Genomic DNA, 25,259 nt, shown 5'->3' with positions numbered 1-25,259 from the left:
CTGTTGGTAGCACTCTAGTACTCTCTCAATATACCCCCTCTTAACAGTCCAGCACTCAGCACTGTACTTGTGTGCATTTCTGGTCGGTCTATTACAGGAAGGATGTCGAGGCTTTGGAAAGCATGCAGAAGAGGTTCACTCAGATAAATAAACATGAGGAATTCTGAAGATACTGGAAATTCAAGCAACACACATCAAAGTTGCTGGTGAACGCAGCAGGCCAGGCAGCATCTCTAGGAAGAGGTACAGTCGACGTTTCGGGCCGAGACCCTTCGTCAGGACTGTTGAAGGGTCTCGGCCGGAAACGTCGAATGTACCTCTTCCTAGAGATGGTGCCTGGCCTGCTGCGCTCACCAGCAACTTTGATGTGTGTTGCTCACTCAGATACAGCCTGGATTAGAGGGTTACATTACAGCCTGAGCAATAATGAGAAGATAGACTGACTTGGGTTGTTTATTCTGGGGTGTTAGAGACTGAGGGGAGAGCTGATAGAAGTTTATCAGATTATGGGAGGCACAAATAGGGTAGATAGTGCCTTCTTCATAGGTTACAAAATGTCAAGTACAACAGAATATGCATTTAAGATGACAGAGGAAAGTCTAAAAGGGATATACGGGGCAGGGTACTTTTTCACACATAAGGTGCCTGGACTGGGCACCTATGGGTCAAAGCAGATATTATAGTGGCGTTTAAGAGACTCTTATTGAGGGATGTGGATCAGCTTCAGGTAGAAGAGATTCAGTTTACCGGCATCGTGTTTGATGCAGATATCATGGGCTGGATGGCCTGTTCCTGTGCTGTATCTTATGTTCTCAGAGAGTGAGGCACTTTGTCAGCCTCTGTGGAAGTGTTGTTCGTCCTCACTACTAGCCCCTAACCCTTCTCTTTAAATTTTGAGGCAAGTGCAGAGAAACCTTACTCAGCCCTCTCCTGAACCCCACTTTAAGTAGATTTGCTTGAGCTTTGTCTTTTTTTCTGTGTGGACCTTGGAAACTTTCTACCCTTAGCCACGTGCTAGCCGCAAACCTGCCTGTGAATGAGGCTTACGATTCTAGAGGTGACCCTTCAGCTTATCTGCAGGTAGAGTGTCTCCAGGTCTTGTGGCCAGTTGGTGCTCCAGTGAGTGGGGCCCAGGAGAATGTTGGGTTGAGCTCCCAACTCAGCGGTGACCAGACACCCAGGCTGGTGTCTCGGACTAGGGTGCCATGTTGGGATGGTGGCTGACTTTCAGTTCTGTGTATTCCAGGTGTTTATTCTGGAGGAGTTACTCAGCCCCATCATCACTCCATTTGTGCTGATCTTTTCCTTGCGACCCAAATCCCTGGAGATCATTGACTTCTTCCGGAACTTCTCAGTGGAGGTGGTTGGAGTTGGCGACATCTGCTCCTTTGCACAGATGGATGTCCGCAAGCACGGAAATCCAATGGTGAGTAGATGGTGTGAAGGGCAGGACAGCAGCACCAAGCCTATAACCAGCACTCACTTCACATGGTCACGGACTCCAGCTAACTGCACTAGCTCAGCCAGAAAACTGGGTCAGCACATTCATCTTGCGCCAAAGAGCCTGTTCCTAGAAACCTTGGGGTTTCCTAACAGGTGGAAACTCTTGACTCTAATGTTCCACAACCAGACTCTAGATTGGACTGGTTTGGGAAACAGACCCTGGATTGTGTTGGGTTGAGGGCACTCCCTGGGTTTGGGGATGCTTTAGGGTGGACCCTGAGTTGGGGAGGTTAGGGGTCAGACTCTGAGTTGGGGAAGTCTTTGGGGACAGACCCTGGGTTGGGCAGACTTAAGGGGACAGTCTTTGGTTTGGGGATGGGCCCAGGGTTGGGGAGGTTTGGAGGATGGACCTTGGGTTGAGGAGGCTTTTGGGAATGGACCCTGGGTTGGGTTGGTTTTTGGGGGGGTGTTCCCTGGGTTGGAGATGTTTTGGGGGATGGATCCTGGGATGGGAAGGTTTGGGGTCAAACCCTGGGTTGGTTGGGCTGCTTGTGGGAAGTGGAATGCTTTGATGATATCAATTATCTCTGTAGATAATGGTCCTCTCTTTAACAGTGGCAGTCAGAAGGCCAAACTGAGGCCAGTGTCTACCAGCAGGCAGAGAATGGGAAGACTGAACTCTCTCTCATGCACTTCACCATCACCAACCCTCGCTGGCATCCACCACAGGACAGCTCTATCTTCATCAGCCACCTGAAGGACAAAGTGCAACATGATGCCGCTGCCGGGCTTCCTACCCAGCACCTCCTCTCTGACACTCCGCTCTGCAGCTCACTTCTGTCCAACGAGTCCACCAATGTTGTAAGTATCACTGCACCTTCTGGGATAGCTAGAGTCTCAGGGTGTGGAATGAAGAAGTGAGGGAGCAGAAACACTGGTACAGTCCTCCAAAGGCAAAACTCCTGTAGATTCTGGAATAACAAATCTGATTGGGTTTTTTTTTGAGGCAGTATGAAGTTGACAGATGCAGGTAGGACAGTGGTTGTTATCATTATGGACTTTAGTAAAGCATTCAACAAATTTGCTCATGGTGGGTTGATCCAGGACAGTAAGGCACGTGGGATCCATGGAGAATTAAATTGCCTTGGCCATAGAAGAAAGAGGGTTGTAGTGGAGGGGTGTTATTTTGCTTGGAGATCTGGAACCTGTGGTATCCCACAAGGATCAGTGCTGAGACCTCCTGTCTGATAAGATTTGGATGAAATTGTAGGTGGACTGCAGATAATACAAAAATTGGCAGAATTGTGGGTAGTGCAGAAGGTTGTCAAAGGATACAACAGGATATAGATTAGTTGGATATCTGTATTGTGGAGAAATGACAGATGGAGTTTAGTCAAGCCAAGTGTGAGGTGTTGCATTTAGAAGGTCAAAAGTAAAAGCAAAGTATACAGTAAATGATATGATCCTCAGGAGCATTGATGTACAGAGTGATCTAGGGGTGCAAGTCCACAGCTCCCTGAAAGTGGCAATACAAATAGACTTGAAACATTAACTCCTCTGCTCTCCCCTTGCAATAACTCCTCTGCTCTTCCCCTGCATTAACTACTCTGCTCTCTCCCTGCTGAATGTTACCAATACTTTTTTGTTAAACCCTTGTGGTGTTGATGGACTAACGTTCCTTTTCTGGCTGTACCTTGTAATTCTACAGTGAGCTTGGTGTTTCTCACTTAGAAAGACACCTGTGCAAGGGAGATTATCTTTACTTAGCATACCTGGGTAAATATAGACTGGAATGGTAAAATAGATGAGTACAGATTTCTAAAGGAGCAATATATGTATTGTCATAACAAAATATAAATCTAAAATTCTATATAACAAGGTAAATCTGCAAATTTTTGGCTTGAATACTTGACACCACTATTATAGGATGTGGCCTGGTCTGAACATTTAACTACAGCTCTCTGTTGAAGCATACAGAAGCCATTCATGATCTTGAATTTCCTCTGCTTCTCACAGGTGGTCTGTAGCTTAAACACGTTCATCCAGCTTGACAACAAAACCTGTTATTATCCTTGCTTGGCAATACTATGTTTATTTCAGATTTTAATGCACTAATAGGGCGAGCAGCTGCTTCTATTAATGGAGAGGAATTTCTGTTAATGCCAAGCTGGTTTTTGAGTTAGGGTATTGTGGCTTCATATACCTTTCTGAGTGAGTGCTACAGTGTTGAAGGGGCAGTGCTGATGGAGCACCGGACTCTCTGATGGGTCTTAACAAGACTCTGCCGCATTGTCCAAGGGAACATCTTTTAGAAGAGACTGAGTGGTAAAAGTAAATATTAAAGATTCTTTCTGCATTTTATGAAACAGCTGCAGAGTTCCAAAGTACAAACAGAAAATGCAGCAAACACTCAGGAAGCATCAGAGAAATGGAGTTGACAGAGTTGAAGTCCTTTTGTCAGCACTCTGAAAGAAACAATAGGCTGTTTTTTTAGTGTGGAGAGGATGGAGAAGGAATGGAACATAACAACAAGGATGTAATGCTGATACCTTGTCAAGAACACGACCCACCCAGCCAACACACTCTTCATCCCTCTTCCCTCCGGGAGAAGGCTCAGGAGCTTGTACGGCCGGATTTGAGAACAGCTTCTTTCCAACTGTGATAAGACTGCTGAACGGATCGTGACCTGGATCTGAGCCGTACCCTCCAAATATCTGGACCCACCTCTTGGGTTTTTTTTTGCACTACCTTACTTTCCATTTTTCTATTTTCTGTTTCTGATTTATGATTTAAATTTTTAATATTTACTATCGATTTGTAATCCAGGGAGCGGGAAGCGCAGAATCAAATATCGCTATGATGATTGTATGTTCTAGTATCAATTGTTTGGCAACAATAAAGTATGAAGTATAAGCATTAGCTGGACCACTTTCAGAGTATTGTGAGCAGTTTTGGGCTCCATATCTAAGAAAGTATGTGCTGGCATTGGAGGGGATCCAGAGAAGGCTTACGAGAATGATTCCTAGATTAAAAGGGTTAACATTAATGGCTGTGGGTTTGTACTTGCTGGAGGTTAGAAGAATGAAGGGGAATCTCATTGAAACCTTTCAAATGTTGGAAGGCCTAGATGGAGTGGATGTGGAGAGCATGTTTCCTATAGTGTGGGAGCCGAGGAGAGGGGGCACAGCTTCAGAACAGAAGGCATCCCTTTAAAGCAGAGATAAGGAGGAATTTCTTTAGCCGGGGGTAGTGAATCTGTGGAATTCATTGCTATAGATTGCTGTAGGGGACAAGTCATTGGGTATATTTAAACGGAGGTTGATAGGTTCTTGATTAGTAAGCGTATCAAAGCTTACAGGGACAAGGTAGGAGAGTGAGGTTGAGAGGGAAAATAAAAATCTTAATCATATGGTAGAGCAGACTCGATGGGCTGAATGGCCCGATTCTGCTGCTATGTCTTACGGTCTTAAAAAGCAGTGAAGGATACCTCTGCTGTTGTGAGACCAGTAAGATAGTGGTGCATTTGGATGCAGTGACTTCTTGGGGGCGGGCAGCCAAAGGTGTGTTTTTTCTTTGTTCAGTGTGTTTTTTATGGTCACAAGACAATACTAGACTCCAAGAACTTTAGGTACCACAGGTCTACCACATTAGTGAGCTGCTCGTTGATCAGAGTAGCCAGCTGGAGTGTCGGATGAGCCGGCCGGTGTGTTGGAGGGGATGCCTGCTACTTGAAGGCAGAGTGCAGTGCAACCGTGGGTGACTTCCTTGGACATTTTTCTTGCAATCGCAAGGCCCTGTTGGACACTATTAATGTAAGATGCCACAGTCCTGTTTCCCTTGTTTGGTGGGACAACAGTTGGCAGGGAAGCTAAGTAGCCTCAGTTGGAGGGAGGATGAGGCCTCAAGCCATGGACTTGCCTGCTGCAGTCGGCAGAGGAGATGCTGCGGGGGGGGTGCAGTGTGGAGTCTGTTCTTGGCTGGGGGTTGGCCTCTCCCATCAGTGCTGGTTTCTGGTTACTCCTTTTTTTTCATTGCTATTTTGTATAATTTTGATCGGGGCAGACTGGCTCTGTAGCCTGCAATCAACAAACAACACAGCGCTAAATTGAACTGAACTAAACTGAACATTCCTAGACTGTTCCAAGGACTGCAGTTTGATGTTGAATTTTCTATGTGTTAGTCTCTTGGTTTTTGCTGTTTGAGCGTTGGCTGTTAGATGTTTTCTTCGAACAGGTTCCATGGTGCTCCTGTTTTGTGGCTATCTGCAGAAAAGACGAATCTCAGGGTTGTATACTGCATACGTACTTTGAACCTTTGATTATAATTTGTCCATTTTGATGTCAGGTTAAGTGCAGTTGACACGTCTAGTTCCTCAACAAGTTCGAGTGACTCCCCAGTATCTCAACAGTTGTAAAGATTCCCTAACCCACTCTGCTTGCTGATCATGTTTGTGGGAGCAGCAGCCACATGGTGCCAGAGACTTGGGTTCAATGCTGATCTCAGTTGCTGTCTATCTGGAGTTTACTAGTTCTAGTGGTAGCATGGGTGTCCTCCAATATCATGTGAACTGGTAAGTTAACTGTCCACTGTAATTTGGACAGCAAGGTTGCATAGGGATTATCATAATGCTGTTTCAGTGCCAGGGACACGGGTCAATTCTGCCACTCTCTGAAAGAATTTGTACGTTCTCCCCATGACAGTGTGGGCTTGTTCCAGGTGCTCTGAATTAGTAGATTAATTGTGTCACACGTATGTAATTGGACTGTGCAGGCACATTGGGCTGGTAGGCCCTGTATCTCTAAATAAAAAATTAAAATAAATAAAATTACCCCTAGTATTTGGATGTGTGTGGTAGAATCTAAGGGTGAGTTTGTGGGAATTTGGGAAGAAGAAAATAGGTTGGGGTAAGATTAATGGTGGGTTGAAGGGTCTGTTTACATCCTGAATCATTCCGTGACTCAGTAAACTGCAGAGTGCTGGCTGGTTCCAAAGCAATAAATGACTCTCAGCTGATCAGAAGTAATTCAACTGGTCATTCAGCTATTGCTGTTTGCAAAATCTTCCCTGTATTCAACAGCTTCCATGTCAGTCCCCCAAAAATCAATTGCTTCTCTTTTAACTTAAGTGATGGATTTGCTGGATAACAGGAGTAGTACTGAGGAGTGTGGCATTGTGTGTGTGATTTGCATGTCCCTGAAGCTCACTGCACCCTTCTCCTTGCAGCCTGAAAATCTCATCATGAGCCTGCTGACGCACTCGGCCCTGCCTGGCTCACCCCCGATGGGCAGGGATGGGCGTCCTGCCCAGTCTTGCAGTACAGCGTCTGCTGCTGCCAGTGTACTGGCCTCGCTGTCCTCCTCTCACCATCCGGCCCGCACAAGATCCCACACACTCCTGGTGGAGAATGGTGCCGAGAGTTCCCTGTACCGCAGTGACAGGACCATCATTGAAGAGAGGTAAGTGACCATCTGAACACACAGAATAAAGAATTGACTGAATGATTTATCATATGTACAAAGGTACAGAGAAAAACTTGTCTTGCATAGAGTTCATACAGATCAATTTATTACAACAGTACAAGGGAAAACAACAGCAGAATGCAAGATAAAGTAACAGCCAGAAAGAAAGTGCAATGAGGGCAGACAACAACCAGATCACAACAGGGTAGATTATGAGGCCAAGAGTCCATTTTATCATACAAGGGAACTTTTCGATTGTCTTTTACCAGTGGGGTGGAAACTGTCCTTGAGTGCAGTGGTACTTGCTTTCAGGCCTTTGTTCCTTTTGACTGATGGAAGAGGGGAGAAGAAAGAATGTCTGGGGAGGGGAGGATCTTTGATTACACTAGCTGCTTTTCCAAGACAGTGTGAAGTGTAGACAAAGTCCATGGAGGGGAGGTTGGTTTATTTGATATGCCGAGCTGTGTCTGCAGCTCTTTGCAGTTTCTTCCAGGACCAAGCAGATGGTTCTGAAATAAATCTAGAGGATTCTGGCTTGATGAGGTCAGACAATGTGAGGTCTCACCCACCTCCTGAGACAAGTCAGTCTGGTTTCCATGTACAGAGCAGGCAAACTCTGGACCAGCCTTGAGGACCATCGGCTCAGACAAGTGCCTTGTTTGAAGCCTGAGCAAAGCTTCTCCTTCACAGTGATGCACACCAGAGTTGAATATTTTGCTGGCTTTCATTAAGTCCAACAAGGATTTCAAGATATTGTTGAACCAGCTGCATTCAAACACTGACCAAGGACAGGAAGATGGCTGAGGAGACTTCTCTGTGAAGAGAAGTAGTGACCCTGTCTGAGGAATGTATGGTGCATGCTCTCCACGTCCACTGCCCTGCTGGTAAATAGCCTAGCGCACACAGAGAAAATGGTCTCAAAAATGAGGCATTTGAAACCAGTTGCAATTAGTTAGTGGATAATTGACATTTGCCACTTGTGTTTCTCATCAGCGTGACAGAGAGTGCTGGCTCAGGCAGATCCCTACTTCTCGCTAACATTGCTTCCACAGAAATGAGTCTACATGCTATCTACATGCATGAGGTAAGCACAGAATGTCTTCTGGTATAGAATGGATTGGATGTAGTTCCCTCTACACTATCTTATGAAAGCTCCTCAATACTTCCCCCGTGATAGCAAGGTATACTCTCAGTACGGCCCCTCCCACAATGTTGCATTCTTTCAGTAACGCTGCTTCCACGGTATAGTACTCTGTCAGTATCAGCCCTCTCACTGTGCAACTCTCCCTCAGTAACTAACTCCCTCCAAGATTCCTCACTGGATGATTTGGTATGAAATCTGAGGTCGGACTGGATACCCAGAGAGTTACTAAGTCAGCCACAGCTGAATCATTGGGAAGAAGGATGTGTTACTGCACACAGGTCACGGTGTCATCACCTTCCTGTCAGAATCCCAAGGTGTAGGTACAGATGATGCCAGTCCTCAGGCTACGATTGAGCCACACCCTCGGTCACTGACTCCCCGTGTGGGGTTGGTGTGTTAGACTCAGCCATCACTTCCCTAGAGAGATGAGCTCCCACCAGCAGCTTGCCCTGCATTATAATTGCAGACCATGAGCCCTGTGAATGAACACAATATGAAGAACTTGTGTCCTTAAGAATAGGATGTGGCTGTAATTAACTGAAAGAGAGAGTGAAAGGGGAAATGAAGAGGGTTTTAAGGTGTGAGATGAACAGAGATGTAACCACACCAGATCAATCTAACCCTTTCCTCCCACATAGTCTTCATTTTTATTTGACCGATGTGCCTATCTATGAGTCCCTTAAATATCCCTAATGCATCTGCCTCTACCACCATCCCTGACGGTGCATTCCATACATCCACCACTTACTGTGGGGGGGAAAGAAAAATCTACCTCAACATCCCCCTATTCTTTCCCCTAATCGCCATAAAATTATGCCCTCTTTGATTAGCCACTTCCACCCTGGAATAAATATACTGGCTGTCCATTCTATCAATACCTCTTTTGTCAAGTCAGTTCTCATCCTCCATCACTCCACAGAGAAATGCCCTAACTCACTCAACCTTTCCTCATAAGAGCTGCTCTCTAATACAAGCAGCATCTTGGTAAATCTCTGAACCCTCTCTGAAACTACCACATCCTTCCTATAATAAGGGGACCAGAACTGAACACATTACTCCAAGTGTGGTCTAACCAGAGTTGTAGAGAGCTGCAACATTATCTTGCAGCTTTTGAACTCAATCCCCCGACTAATGAAGCCCAAAATACCATACGCCTTCTTAACCACCCAATCAACTTGCATCTTTGTCCATCCTGGCAAGGAGGGATATGAAGGGGGAAGTACACATTGAATAGTAGGGCCCTCAGGAGCATTGATGTATGGAAGTACTCAATGTAAAAGTAACAGACAAGTCGGCAGGGCAGTAGAGACAACATAGAACATATTTGCTGCCTTTGATTGGAGCACTGATTATAAACATCAGAAAGCCACACTTAGAGTACTGTGTACAGAAGAGATTCATTAGGACGCTGCCTGAGTATTAGCTGTAAGGAGAGGTTGAACAAACTTTGGTTATTTTCTCTGGAGCATGGGAGGCTGGAGGATGATCTGATGGAAATAAGGTAGATAGGTTTCATCCAGAGGGGAAATTTCAGATAGTAGAGGGCATAGCTTTAAAGCATTAAGGGGGAAGATTAAAAGAGATTTTCAAAACTATTTTTTTTACATAGAGTGGTAGGTCTTGGATCGCACTGCAGGAGGTGGGACGGTGGAATCAGATAAGATAAACATTTTAAAGGCACATGAACAGCAAGGGAATATAGAGGGCTATAGATCACATGCAGGCAGATAGGATTAGTTTAGATTGGAATCATGGTCAGCACAGACATGGTGGGCCAAAGAGTCTGTTTCTGTTCTATTGAGGCACTGGAGAAGCTGCAAGCACAGCCTCAGATATGACATCAGGCTGTAGAGGTTACACAGAACAATGTAATGTGTGACCCCAGACCTAGCTTGAGTTTGCAACAGCAGCCAAATACCAGCTCCTCCTGGTTTTCCTGCAGCTCAGCTAGGAAAGGTGGGCCTGGTGGGCAGTCACATTGAGGGCACAGAGAGGCTGAGGTGTATCAGAGAGTTGATGTGCCCATGGGGAAGGACAGGTGGTGAGAAGTGTTGCTGGGCCTGTGGGCAGAGAGGAGGGGGAAATTATCCCCAGAAGGCCATAGGTAGAGATCTGTGGTTAGGTGCAGTGTAGGGTAGGTGGGGATTGGAGTGGCAAGGGGGGAGGGTGGGAGCTGGGCAAGTGATGGTAGGTAGGTTTGAGACAGTACTCGGTGGGGGGGGGGGTGGCAGTGAAGTGTTGGCATGGTAACGGTGAGGATTTTGCCTTTATGGAGATTGTGTTTCACAGCTTCTCGTTCTGTTCTCTCTTGCAGATCCACCAGCAGACAGTACAGCCGCAGCAGATGGGACCTAGATCACAAGTCCACAGCTTGATCACTGAGCAGCCCACCGCTCCAGGTACCTCATAATGTCTCGCCACTCGAAGGGCCAAGCCAACACCACTCAGTCTCAGAAGTAAACTGAGCACAGCAGTAGGACATGGAGAAATGCAAGGTTAGGTTCGGGGTGAAAGAAGGTAAAATGATGAACTGAGTAATTCAAGAGAACAAGCAAGGCAAATTGGCTCATGTGTTACAGGAGGACACTTTGGGCAGACAGGCACTGGGAAAAAAGTGCAGATGAGTTTCACCAGGATGTTGACTGTGATAAGAGTTTTTCCGATATGGGAAGGAACTGGTTAGACTGGGCTTTTATTGAGAGGAAGCTGAGGAAGTCGTGATGGTAAGTTATGAGAGGCACGATAGGGCAGGTAGTAACTCTTCCCCTGTCTACAACCAGGAGGCATGAGCTTAATCAGAATCAGGTTTATTATCACAGATATATGTTGTGAAATTTGTTTTCATAAAAGTTACTAATAAGTTACAAAAGTATATAAATAGTGCAAAAAACAAATAGTGAGGTAGTGTTCATGGACTGCTCAGAAATCTGATGGCAGAGGGGAAGTTGTTCTAAAACATTGAGTGCGGGGTCTTCTGGCTCCTGTACATCCTCTCTGATGATAGTAATGAGAAGAGAGCATGTCTCAGATGGGGAGGGTCCTTAATGATGGATGCTGCCTTCTTCAAAAGCTGGTGCCTCAAGATATCTTGACATTGGGAAGGGTTGTGGCAGTGATGAAAGGTGAGGAGTAACCAGTTTAGAGGGAATCTTAAGGAAAAATGTATGCAAACACAGGTTGTTCAGAATCTGGAACACACTGCCAGTGGAGGCAGAGACTCTCACAACATTTAAAATGTGAAAATTTTTGGATAAGCTTTTGAATCACTAAGGTAGAGAAGGCTATGGGACAAAGCCATACATGGGATTAGTGTGGATTGGTCATTGACGTCAGGGACTGCAGTGTATTTTACGAAGATATTGTCACAGCATTTGTGAGAGTGCCCAGGGGTAATTTCCTTTGGAATAAGTGCAGAGACGTAATTGATGGGATGTCACCAGGGCTGCAGGAGTGCAATGATCATCTTCCAGTGCTGGAGAGATGGAAACCCAGGGAGGTGGAAGTGAGGGAGGAGAATGGAGTGTGCAGTGGCTGCTTGCTGATCAATGCTGTCCTTCACTCTCAGTACCTCGGTTAAGTTCACCTGAAACACTAAGGGCCCATTCGCAGCTCCATCTCGGCGGTTGGACAGAGGAGGCAGATGGAGAGCTTCTTGATGCTGGTCCCAGGGGCTCAGAAACAGAAGTGCCTTCTCAGGTAAACCGAGTGTGTGCTAAATAGTTGAAAGAATCCTCACTCTCTGTGACACCGACTGGCATGGGTCCTACACACCCTTACTGGGGGATACGTAAGTCCCACACAAACTGACCTTCATTGGGAGACAGGTCCCGTGCACGCACTGACCCTCAGATCTCACACAGACAGAGACACACACTGACACAGATCCACACACACACACACACACACACACACACACACACACACACACACACACACCTTTCATCTCTCTGTGCTGTTGCCCCTCCCCACAGTAATAGTTGATCTGTTTGTTTCTTTGCACAGGTTTAACTATTCGGACGGGACTGATTTGCTGGCTCTAAGGTTTCCCGAGCTGGTGGTGGTGAGTTTCCTGCCACTTTCCCAAGGCCTGTGGTTGGCGAGTGGAGAACTTTCCCTGTGTTTGCATTGCACTGAAGAGTGCCTCGACGTCTTCCAGTACCTCTGCTGTGTTTGTTGTGAGTGCTGTTGGATGTGCAGAGTGCACCACTGACTCTTCCTACAAACTGATGGAATTATTTCAGAGGGTTTTTCTTTAAACGTGCAAAAGATGAACTATTGTTTGTGGCGCTTGTCCCTCTGTGGGAGTGGCTCTGACTAAAGCAAGGGGAGGCCCTGCAGGGGAGGGAGAAGGGTGAGCAAAAATTGAAACAATGGATCATTGTCACCCACCCACATCAGACTTGTTCACCCAACTCCCACCCCAATTTCTTGCCCTCTTCCCACCCTAGTGCTCTATCTGTATCGTGGGTCAGATGATCCCCCTTCTCCCTGGATCAGATACCACTTCCTTCTCCCTCCGTGCCCGTAGAGGAGATGCGTTAGTGCTGTCTAAGTGCAGTGGGAGTGGGTGCAAGGATGCCAGGTATTTTGAATGCTGGGATCAGCCTTTTGTATTGTGCCACCTCCACTCACCAACTCACTGCTTCTGCCAAACCCACCTCAGTTGTGGGTGGATGTCATTGAGAATAACAGGCATGGCAGCAATTTTTTTTTAATCCTAATTCTACGCAAAACCTATTCCTGGTTTTCCAGCAAAGGTTCACTGGGCAGTGATCAGGAGTAAAAGCTTTCTCTTTGTGTTTGAAACCCCACCCTGGCACATTGAAGTGACTGAACTGACGGATACCCAGTTCAGCAGCCCTCCATTGGAGGAACGTGTCTCCAGTGAAGCATTGGAGAATCCGGCTCAGACCCAGCAGAAGGGCTTGTATAGCATGGAAAGAGGCCATTTGGTTCCTAGTCCCTGTGTCGAGTTACTCAGTGTTACCTGGATCCTGGTTTCTCCCCGTTAGTAGTATTCCTGTGGTCCCAGTGAGTGTTCTAAATGGATGTGCTTCTATTCCAGGCAGCGAGTCCCTGATCATGGCAATCACCTGCGTTCCCTCATCTGCTTTCTGGTTCTCCCCCACCCACAGTTACCTTCAATCCTGCTTCCCTGGTCACCACCCTCCTGCCTCTGGAAACTTGTTTTTTCACAATTTGCAAACACTACTACTGAATCTCCCTGCAACCCTTTTTGCTCTCCTGATGACAGATTGTTTCCACGTGAATGTTAAGGACAGTATCAGTGTCGATCTGGAGCACAGGAACTCTTGGAATAATTATCTCACTATCTGCAGCAACATCATTTCCAGCTCCCTGTCACCTCGGTCTCAGGACCTCTGTCACAAGCTTTCCAACTTCTTTTGAGACGGCTTACAATTTACCACAATGTTAGATTTATTTCATGCCGGCATACATCAGTCAGGGTCTCAGATTTGTGATTTTGTCCTACACCAGCTGTATATTGCCTGGTTTTGAAGCTCCATTCTGTACTCACCTAAAGCAGGAACATGCTTGCTGTAGTGGGGATTCCTTAGGAACCAATGGGGAGGTGATAGGATAGGTAAAAGCAGATGAAAAAATGGGTGACAGAAAGTCACTTCTCATAAATGGGCTGCAGATAGAACTTTACTCTGTATCTAACAGACGTGGCCCTGTCCTGGGACCGTGTAGAAGGAGCATTACTCTGTCTAGCCCAGGAGTGTGTGACAGGACAGTATAATGGAATCTTTAATCTGTTTCTACTCTGTGCCCTTTTTTATTACAAAAATATGTTTATTGCAACTTTACATTTCTACAGTACTACAACAAAAATACTGAAACAACAACAGTGACTAATACAAACTAAGTTAAAATATTCCCATCCCTATCTAGGATGCCATCTATTCCCTACAGTCCCAGAACACCTCCGTGATACCCCTGGACACTGCATGTTCCTTTCCCACAGTTACTCAGGCACGACATAACATAACCCCACCCCTGCCTCTGAATATTGCCAGTCAGTCAGCCCAGGCGGAATCCTCCACTGCCCACTTCCAGAACCTATGGATAGCCGGCCCCAGAAGCAAGTTTACTGGAACATCCTCCTCCCTTCTGACCCCACCCTCCTGACTGGATGACCATATAGAAGGAGGGTGGGGCTAAAAAGTAATCAGAACTTGAGGAGCAACACTCACAGGTATTTCCCCGGAGTGTGTAATGGGATAGCGCTGAGGGAGCTTGTAACTCACAATGTCTCTCAGAAGTGTGTAGCACAACATTGTAGGGGGAGCTTTACTCCATTGTCTAACCTGTGCCCTGGGTTTACGATAGAGTGGTACAGAAAGGGCTTCAATCTGTAAAGCGGAATGTTCCTACCCTGGGAGTATGTAATAGAACACTATAAATGTCTAATCTGTGTGGGGACAGTGCAGAGTGAGCTTCACTCCGTCTTTCTCGTGTTGACGCTGCCCTGGAGTGTCTGATGGATCAGATGAGTGCCGGCACAAGTATTAACTTTGATGACCAGTATTCACTGGATGGAGGTGCTAACTGTGTGTGGTGCTGTTCCCATTGAATGAACTCATTTCAAGATTATACAATCAGCTGCTCGATGCGACGATGTCAGTTAACTTTACAAAATAATGACTGCTAAATAGAAAAGTTTTATTAAATATTTATAACCAAACCTTTGTTTAATGTTTTTCCTCTCAGTTCCTGCTGCACCAAACCTTGACACTGTCGCTGAGACTAATGGGCTCACAAGCTCCCCTGCCAAAGCACACAGGTGCCCACAGAGCCAGTGGCTGGGGTGTACGTTGGTTTATCAGTGTCACATGTACAGTGGAAAAACTTGTCTACTATCCAGTACAGTACTTTAGGGCAATTCAATGTAAAAACAATAACAGTATAGAATGAAGTGTTAGTTACAGAGGACGTGCAGTGCAAGGCCATAATGAGGTAGATTGAGATATCAAAAATCACTCTTGCAGTAAATGGGGAAACATCAATTAGTCTTATAGCAGCAGGATAAAAGTCCTTGAGCCTGAAGGTGCATACTTTCAGACTCTTGTATTTTCTGTCCAATGTGAGGGGTAGAAGGGAGAATATGTAGGGTGGGTGAGGTCTTTGATTATGCTGGCTGCTTTACTGAGTCAAGTCGTCACTTTTTATTGTCATTTCGATTATAACTGCTGTACAGTACACAGTAAAAACAAGACCACGTTTTTCAGGACCATGGTGCTACATGAACAATACAAAAACTACACTGAACTACATAGACTACAGACCTACCCAGGGCTGCATAAAGTGCACAAAACAGTGCAGGCATTACAATAAATAATAAACAAGACAATATGCACAGTAGAGGGCAGTAGGTTGGTGTCAGTCCAGGCTCTGATGACTTGGGGGAAGGCAGTAAGAAGTGTTGACAGGATCTATGGAGGGGAGGCAGGTTTCCATGGTCTCCACAACTCTGCTGTTTTTATGTTCACGGGCTGTACAAAGCTACGATGCGGCTGGGCAGGATGCCTGCTATCAATAAAATTTGGTGAAGGTCAAAGAGGACATGCCAAATTTCTTTCGCCACCGAAGGAAACAGAAGTGTTGATGTGTCTTGGCTTGATGTCCACATGGCTGATCAGGACAGACTACTGGTGATGTTTACATCTCGGAACTTGAATTGCTCAACTCTCTCAACCTCAGCACTGTTGATGTAAAAATGGGTATATGCATTGCCCCCCTTCTTTTAGTTTGCTGGCTTTGTCAGAGGTTGGCAGACCCAGGTTACTGAGTCTGGGAGCCAGCAATCATTAACCAGTTCTTCCACAGAACTGAAAATGTTCTAGCCACTTCACAGCAGATCAAGGCCAAGGGGTGAGCAACCGTGAAAGCCTGGTGAAAGGAGCATCATAAAGATGAGAGGTGGAACAACAGAACTCAGTGCATGTGAAGCAGCCTGTATAATCAAAGATCTCACCCATTCCTGAACATTCTGTCTTCTTCCCTCTTCCATTGGGTAAAGGATAAAAAAAATTCTGAAAATTTGTACCACCAGGCTCAAGGACAGCTTCTACCCTGCAGTTTTAAGACTGTTGAACAGTACCCTAGTATGATGAGACAGACTCTTGACCTCACAACTTACCTTCTTATGACCTTGCACCTTATTGTTTACCTGCACTGCTCTTTCACTGTGGCTGTTACACTTTATTTCAGTATTGTTATCGTTTTACCTTGTTCTACCTCAATACACTGTGTAATGATTTGTTCTGTTTGAAAACTTTGCAAGACAAGCTTTTCACTGTATCTCTGCATATGTGACAACGATAAACCAAATCCAATTCCAATTCGTAAGTGTCTGGCAGATGTGAAGTGAAGTATGATTCTGGTATGAAGAGTGTAGACAAGTTAATCCTAAATTCCCAAAGCACCTTCAAACATCCCTGTACACGTTATAGCAAAAACTGTGGTCACTGTTATAATACAGGAAACAAGGACTCAGAATTGATGTGCAGCAGTCTGCCACAGATGGCTGTGTGTAGCAGCCAGGTGTTCTGTTTATGAGAAATGAAAAGGACACTGTGGAAAACACTCTGGAGCCTCCGAAAGTTGGTTCCACAGAAACAGCACTCAGGGCGTCCAGAGAACATAGCGAAACGTGAAACCTGTGTCAGTGCAGCACTCCCCATCAGATGTGACAACCCATCAGTAGTACCTACACACAGTGTGATACCCCCTCATACTGCTTCTCCCACAATGTGACTGATAAACTTTGCATAAAGAATGAGAGGTTTGCAATCCCACAGAAGAAAGCACACTCAGCCCATGTGGGAGAGCCTCATTGTACAGCCATCCACATCCATTGCCGCATTTCAAAGTTACTTGTGGCATCCTTCCAGATGGGGCACAGAATCATGTGCACCTCCAACCATTTCATCTTCTTTCAGGAACCTCCATGCACTAGAGATGAATTCTTGATCTCTGAATCTACCTTATCACGGCCCTTTCACTTTATTTGTTTACCTGCACCACACTTCAAGGGCAACTGTATTTAACATTGTTCTATTTTCTCTATTGTACTACTCTGATGTATGGAATGATCTGGGTGGCACATAAACAAAAGCCTCTCGCTTTGTCATGTAACAATCATAAACCAGTTACCAATTACTAGTGCTTCTGGAGTGTCCTACTCTGCATCAACGAGATTAGGCACAGGCCAGGTGATGGGTTTGCAGAGCATCTGTGCTTAGTCCCCAGTGGCCATCCCTCGCTCCCAATTACAGACCATTTCAGTTCCCCTTCCCGTTCCCGCCCTGACCTGTACACCCTTGGCAGCCTCCACTGCTGGGGTGAGGGCCAACGCAAATTCAAACAACACCTTATATTCTGCCTGGGTAGTCTACAGCCCAATGGCATGTACACTGAATTTTACAAATTTAGGTAATCCTGACCATCTGTTTCCCCCTTCCTCTCTTTTGATCCACCTCAAGTCCCCCTCATTTTTGTCCCTTTTCCACACACCCTATCACCTACTTGTGCCTATCTGGTTCTATTTGCCCTTCAGCTCTCCCATAATGGTTCCCATTATCACCTCCTTACCAGATTCCAGCCCTTTGTGTTCCTGCTCATCTTTCTCCAGCAGCAATCTCTGCCTTCAACCCACTCCCCCAACTTCTGACTCCATTATCCCATCATCCCTCACCCCTCCTCAGTCCAGCCATCACCTACTGGCCCCTCTCTCACCCCTCCCTCCTCTGTGTACTGACTGTTTCCCCTCGCCACACTCAGCCCTGATGCTTTCAACCTGAAACATCAACAGTTCCTTTCCCTCCACAGATGCTACTCGACCTACTGAGTTCTTCCAAAAGTGTGTTAGAACACAGATCTTTACAGCACAGGAGAGATCCTTTGGCCCATCGTGGTGAGCTCCAAGATCAATCTAACTCTTCCCTTCTATACAACCCACCATTTTTCTATCATCCACGTGATTAAGAGTTTCTTAAATGCATCTGCCCCTGGTGGTGTGTTCCATGCACCTTCCACACTCTGGGGGGGAAAACACAACTACCTATGTCTGACATTCCCCCTGTACTTTCCTCCAATCACCTTAAAATTATGTCCCTTCTTATTAGGCATCATTTCCCTGGAGAAAAAGTCTGGCCATCCACTCGATCTGTGCCTCTTATCATCTTGTACACCTCTCATCCTCCTTTACTCCAAAGAATAAAGTTCTAGCTTGCTCAGCCTATCCTCATAAGACATGTTCTCTAAATCCTGGTAAATCCGCACCCCCTAAAGCTTCCACATCCTTCCTAAAATAAGGTGACCAGAACTGAACACAATATTCCAAGTGTGGTCTAGCCAGGGTTTTATAGAGCTGCAAGATTACCTTGTGACTCTTGAACTCAATCTCCCAACTAATAAAGGCCAACACACTATACGCTGCCTTAACAACTTTAATGGATTTGTGGATGTGTACCCAAGATCCCTCTTTTATTTTTACACACTGCAAGAAATCCTGCCATTAATCCTATACTGTATTCTGCCTTCATATTCGATCTTTCAAAGTATATCACATCACTCTTTTCTGGATTGAACTCCATCTGCCATGTCACTGCCCAGCTCTGCATCCTGTCACTGTCCAATTGTAACCAACACCCTTCTACAGTATCCACAATACAACTAGCCTTTGTGTCATCTGTAAACTTACTAACTCACTCTTCCACTTCCTTTTCTAAGTCATTTATAAAAACCACAAAGAGCAAGTATTCCAGGACCAATCCCTGCAGAACACCACTATCTGCAACTACCCTCTGGGCAAGCCAGTTCTGAATCCACACAGCCAAATTTCCCTTGATCCCACGCCTCCTGACTTTCTGAATGAGCCTGCCATTGGGAGCCTTAAACACCTTACTAAAACCCATATACACCACATCCACTGCTCTACATTCATCAATGTGTTGTCACATTTTCAAATAATTCAATCAGGCTTGTGAGGCATAACCTATTCCTCACAAAGCCGTGATGATTATCTAAGTATTTGTCCACCACTGAAGTAAGACTCACTGGTCTATAATTCCCAGTGTTATCCTTACTCCCTTTCATGATCAGTGCAATAAAATCTGTCACTCTCCAATCATCTGGCACAACTCCTGTGGCCTATGAATGCTCAAAGATCATTGCTTAAACAACGTTCCCTTGTCTCGCCTCCTGTAGTAACCAGGAGAATATACTATCTAGCCCCAGGGAGTCATTGATCAAATGTTTCAGCCAATCCTCTTAACATCAAAGCACTCACATCTACAGTGATGAAATGCTTTGAGAGGTTGGTCATGACTAGACTAAACTGTCTCAACAAGGACCTGGACCCACTGCAATTTGCCCATTACCACAATAAATCAATAGCACACACGATCTCAATGGCTTTTCACATGGCCTTAGATCAACTGGACAATACAAACACCTATGTCAGGATGTTGTTCATTGACTATAGCTCAGCATTTATCACCATCATTCCCACAATCCTGTTTGATAAATTACAGAACCTGGGCCTCTGTATCTTCGTCTGCAATTGGCTCCTTAACTTCCTAACCAGAAGACCACAATCTGTGCAGATTGGTGATAATATCTCCTCCTCGCTAACGATCAACACTGGTGTACATCAGGAGTATGTGCTTAGCCCACTGCTCTACTCTCTCTATACCCATGACTGTGTGGCTAGGCATAGCTCAAATACCATTTATAAATTTGCTGTTGATACAACCATTGTTGGTAGATTCTCAGATGGAGATGACAGGGCACACAGGAGCGAGATAGGTCAGCTGGTGGAGTGGTGTACAGCAAAAACCTGGAACTTAACATCAGTAAGACCGAAGAGCTGATTGTGGACTTCAGGAAGGGTAAGACAAAGGAGCACATACCAATCCTCATGGAGGGATCAGAAGTGGAGAGAGTGAGCAGCTTCAAGCTCCTGGGTATCAAGATCTCTGAGGACCTCACCTGGTCCCAACATATCGATGCAGCTATAAAGAAGGCAAGATAGTGAGTATACTTCCTTTGGAGTTTGTAGAGATTTAGTATGTCAACCAAAACACCCAAAAACTTCTATCGATGTACAGTGAAGAGCATTCTGACAGGCTGCATCACTGTCTGGTATGGAGGAACTACTGCACAGGACATAAAGAAGCTGCAGAGAGTCATAGATCTAGTCAGCTCCATCTTGGGTACTAGCCTACAAAGTACCCAGCACACCTTCAAGGAGTGGTGTCTCGGAAAGGTAGCACCCATTATTAAGGGCCATCAGCACCCAGTGCATGTCCTTTTCTCACTGTTACCATCAGGTAGGAGGTACAGAAGCCTGAAGGCACACACTCAGCGATTCAGGAACAGCTTCTTCCCCTCTGCCATCTGATTCCTAAAAGGAAATTGAACCCATGAACACTACCTCAATTTTAAAATATATATCATTTGTTTTTGTACAATTTTTAATCTATTCAATACACATATACTGTAATTGATCTACTTATTTTTTTCTTCTATTTTATTTATTGCATTGAACTGCTGCTGCTAAGTTAACAAATTTCACGACACATGCCGGTGATAATAAACCTGATTCTGATTCTGATTCTAGCATGTCAGTCGTTTTTTACGCTGTCCTTACAAACATCAAGGTCCCTCTCACTGAAGCAAAATATTCATTAAGAACCTCCCCTACCTCCTCCCGCTTTGTTGCTCTGGATTCCAATATCTGCAGTTTCTTGTGTCACCTGTAGGAATAATTGAGTTCTTTTGCCTTTGCCATTTAGAATTTGCATTCATGGTTTAGATTAATCAATTTAAGATTTTGAAAGGAATTGTAAGGTCGATGTTGAGAGGCTGTCTCCTAGGTTTGGAAAGTCCTGGACTGGAGAGTATTAGCAGATGATCAGGGGTGACTTGATGTAAAGAGGTCAAATGAGGAGGGAAATAAATTAATCTGAATCTGACCCATATAGGACAGAAATAAGGAAATGTGAACTCTTGATCCCATTATGCTGTGTACAGCCAGTCTTTAAGTATGTTTAAGGCCAAGAACCTTGCACACCAATAGGAAGATACTTCATGGCAGTATGGTAGAAGACATACCTGAGAGAACAAAACAAGAGAAAATCTGCATATGCTGGAAATCCAAGCAACACACAGAACATGCTGGAGGAACTCAGCAGGCCAGGCAGCATCAATGGAAAAAGAATACAGTCAATATTTTCGGCTGAGACCCTTCAGCAGAACTACCTGGATGGGTTCGTCAAGATCAAATCCAGGCACAACTTGGAATCACAAGTAACCAACAGATGATGGATAATTTTCATTGATCCTTTCAATTTGGTCACAGATTCATGCAGCACAGAAACATATCTTCCAGCTTGACCAGTGCATGCCAACCATGGTGCCCACCTAGCTAGTCCCAATTCCCTGTCTTTGGCCCATATCCCTCTGAGGCTCACCCCTCCATGTGCATATTAAATTAAACCATTGTATCTGCCTCAACCATTTCCACTGGCATCTCATTCCATGGACAAACCATCCTCAATGTGGAAAAATTGCTTCTCAGGTCCCTTGTAAATTTTTCTCCTCTCTCTTGAGACCTATGCTCTCTGGTTTTTGAATCCCCTTTCCATGGAAAAGGACTGTGTACATTCCCCTATCAATGCCCCTCATGATTTTATGCACCCCTCTAAGCTCACCCCTCAGTCTCCTATATGCTAATGAATAAATTCATAAATGGGTAACAAAGGACATTAAGGACATCCTGAACGCTAAAAAGAGGGTGTTTAGAGATGGAAATAGGGAGAAGCTGAGGGCAATACAGAGGGACCTGAAAGCCAGGATCAGGGAGGCTAAAAACAGGTACAGGAGGAAGCTTGAGTGGAAACTCCAGCAGAACAACATGAGAGAGGTCTGGAGTGGGATGAGGGCCATCACTGGGTTCCGGCAAACCAGCAACAGAGGAGCTGAAGGCAGTGTGGACAGGGCCAACGAACTTAACCTGTTCTTTAACAGGTTTGACATTGTGGCCCCTGCCCATCCCCCACATGAGTCATCTGTTGTCAGCCCCCCAGCCAACACATATTCCACTCTCCCCTCCTAACCCTGTCTCATAATACCCCTTCCTCACACGAAACCACCACGGTGGGCTTCACAGCTGAACAGGACAAGTGAGAAGACAGCTAAAACATCTCAACCCAAGCAAGGCTGCAGGACCGGATGGTGTCAGTACCAGGGTGCTCAAAGCCTGTGCCTCTCAGCTATGTGGAGAACTTCGCCATGTCTTCAACCTGAGCCTGAGGCTCCGGAGGGTTCCTGTGCTGTGGAAGACGTCCTGTCTCGTCCCTGCGCTGAAGACGTCGCACCCCAGCGGCCTCAATGACTACAGACCGGTGGCATTGACCTCCCATATCATGAAGACCCTGGAGAGACTAGTTCTGGAGCTGCTCCGGCCTATGGTCAGGCCACACTTAGATCCCCTCCAGTTCGCCTACCAGCCCCGACTAGGAGTTGAGGATGCCATCGCCTACCTGCTGAACCGTGTCCACACCCACCTGGACAAGCCAGCGAGCACTGTGAGGGTCATGTTTTTTGACTTCTCCAGTGTGTTCAACACCATCCGCCCTGCTCTGCTGGGGGAGAAGCTGACAGCGATGCAGGTGGATGCTTCCCTGGTATCATGGATTCTTGATTACCTGACTGGCAGACCACAGTACGTGTGCTTGCAACACTGTGTGTCCGACAGAGTGATCAGCAGCACTGGGGCTCCACAGGGGACTGTCTTGTTTCCCTTTCTCTTCACCGTTTACACCTCGGACTTCAACTACTGCACAGAGTCTTGTCATCTTCAGAAGTTTTCTGATGACTCTGCCATAGTTGGATGGATCAGCAGGGGAGGTGTGGCTGAATACAGGGCTACGGTAGGAAACTTTGTCACATGGTGTAAGCAGAGTTATCTGCAGCTTAATGTGAAAAAGAGTAAGGAGCTGGTGGTAGACCTGAGGAGAGCTAAGGTATCTGTGACCCCTGTTTCCATCCAGGAGGTCAGTGGGACATGGTGGAGGATTACAAACACCTGGGGATACCTATTGACAATAAACTGGACTGGTCAAAGAACGTTGAGGCTGTCTACAAGAAGGGTCAGAGCCGTCTCTATTTCCTGAGGAGACAGAGGTCCTTTAACATCTGCCGGACGATGCTGAGGATGTTCTACAAGTCTTTGGTGGCCAGTGCAATCATGTTTGCTGTTGTGTGCTGGGGCAGCAGGCTGAGGGTAGCAGACACCAACAGAGTCAACAAACTCATTCGTAAGGCCAGTGATGTTGTGGGGATGGAACTGGACTCTCTCACGGTGGTGTCTGAAAAGAGGATGCTGTCCAAGTTGCATGCCATCTTGGACAATGTCTCCCATCCACTACATAATGTACTGGTTGGGCACAGGAGTACATTCAGCCAGAGACTCATTCCACCGAGATGCAGCACTGAGCGTCATAGGAAGTCATTCCTGCCTGTGGCCATCAAACTTTACAACTCCTCCCTTGGAGGGTCAGACACCCTGAGCCAATAGGCTGGTCCTGGACTTATTTCCTGGCATAATTTACATATTACTATTTAATTATTTATGGTTTTAAACTACTTAATTATTTATGGTGCAACTGTAACAAAAACCAATTTCCCCTCGGATCAATAAAGTATGACTATGACTATGACTAATTCATAGGTTGTTCAATCTTTCCCTATAACTCAGACCCTCGAGCTCTGGCAACATTTTCCTTTATCTTCTTTGGACTCTTTCCAACTTAGTGACATCTTTTCTATAATAGGCTGATTAAAATTGAACTCAGTACTCCAAGTGCAGTCTCATCAATGACTAATACAAGTGCAATGTGACATCTCGACTCTTATTATATCACTGCCCTGTCTGATGAAGGCCAATATGCCAAATGCTTTCTTCACCACCCTATCTACATAATGCTGGGTTTAGGGAACCATGTGTTTGTAGTCCTAGATCCCTCTGTTCTACAACACTGCCCAGCCCCTGCTGTCACTGTAATGTGAGAAATCCTACCCCGATTGTCGAACAATCCCTGGGTGTCATACATTGTAACAGCAGCAGATGGCGATGTACACCACAAAAAAAATCAGGAACGCGACAAGAACAGAATTTGTCATTCAACCCTCTCATCTGCACTTTTGTTCCATGAGATTGTGACTGATGCAGTCAGAGTCTCAACATTTATCTGCCTGCTCCCCTTTAATTTGATTTCCACATATTCTAAAATTTTCCATCTCTGCCTTCATTAGATTTGTAGAGTCCTACAGTGTGGAAACAGGCCCTTTGGCCTGACTCATCCATGCCAAGTGTAATGCTTATCTGAACTCTTCCCATTTGCTGGGATTTGGCTCATATTCCTCTGAATCTTTTCTTTCTCTGAACCTGTCTAAGTGTAATTGTACCTGCCACTACCATGTCTAGCACCTTGTTCCAAATACCCACCACCTCTTTAAATTTTCCTCTGTTACCTTAAGCTGGGAGTCCTCCAGTTTTAAACTCCCCTACCCTGGAAAAGGAGAAAACTACAGTTAATGACAGGACCCAAAGGAGCGTCCATGTATGGGCAGATTTTGGAGTGTGCCTGTAGCTCCCTGGATGTGGCAACATGAGTAATCAGAGTAGTAACGAATGCATATAGCATTAGTTAAGCACTGATATAAAAGTTGACAAGCCATGTTGCAGCTGTATTGAAACTCTGGTTAGATCACATTTGGAGTTCAGATACCCCACTGTAGGAAGAATGTAGAGGGTTTCAAGAGAGTGCAGAAGTGGTTCCCCACGATGCTGTTGGGATTTGAGAGCATTAGCTGTGAGGGGATGATTTGACAAACTTGGATTATTTTCTCCAGAGTGTAGGAGGCTGAGTGATGTATATAAAATTATGAGAGGCATAGATAGGTAGACAGTTAGAGTTTGTTTCCCATAGTAGAAATATCAAATACTTCAGGGTATAGGTTTAAGTTAAGAGAAGGGGTGTTTAAAAGAGATTTATAGAACACATTTTTATTTCACAGAGAGAATAGTGGATGTCTGGAACGCACTCCAGAGGGAGTGGTGAAAACAAATACAACACCAATGCATTTAGACAGACACACAAACAGGCAGGGAATGCGGG

At 45.5% G+C, this 25,259-nt stretch overlaps 1 protein-coding gene across 4 annotated transcripts in view; it reads left to right on the top strand.

Moving 5' to 3' along the window:
- The window catches only part of atg9b (autophagy related 9B), a 72,835-nt gene extending 58,086 nt beyond the window's left edge, over nucleotides 1–14,749 (top strand). For 3 of the 4 annotated variants that reach the window (XM_072257089.1, XM_072257096.1, XM_072257103.1), the window contains 7 exons: nucleotides 1,247–1,426; nucleotides 2,059–2,304; nucleotides 6,667–6,899; nucleotides 7,896–7,986; nucleotides 10,361–10,445; nucleotides 11,612–11,742; nucleotides 12,049–14,749. In XM_072257089.1, the coding sequence (XP_072113190.1) occupies nucleotides 1,247–1,426; nucleotides 2,059–2,304; nucleotides 6,667–6,899; nucleotides 7,896–7,986; nucleotides 10,361–10,445; nucleotides 11,612–11,742; nucleotides 12,049–12,054 (972 nt within the window). In that variant the 3' untranslated portion in view covers nucleotides 12,055–14,749. Of the gene's footprint in view, nucleotides 1–1,246; nucleotides 1,427–2,058; nucleotides 2,305–6,666; nucleotides 6,900–7,895; nucleotides 7,987–10,360; nucleotides 10,446–11,611; nucleotides 11,743–12,048 lie in introns of those variants that run through there. The other variant, XM_072257113.1, reaches the window with a different exon arrangement.
- Nucleotides 14,750–25,259: the final 10,510 nt, after the last annotated feature.

The sequence above is a fragment of the Mobula birostris genome, chromosome 1 (assembly GCF_030028105.1).
Source record: "Mobula birostris isolate sMobBir1 chromosome 1, sMobBir1.hap1, whole genome shotgun sequence".
Classification (NCBI taxonomy): Eukaryota; Metazoa; Chordata; class Chondrichthyes; order Myliobatiformes; family Myliobatidae; genus Mobula; species Mobula birostris.
This window is presented reverse-complemented; position numbering and strand designations above follow the sequence as displayed.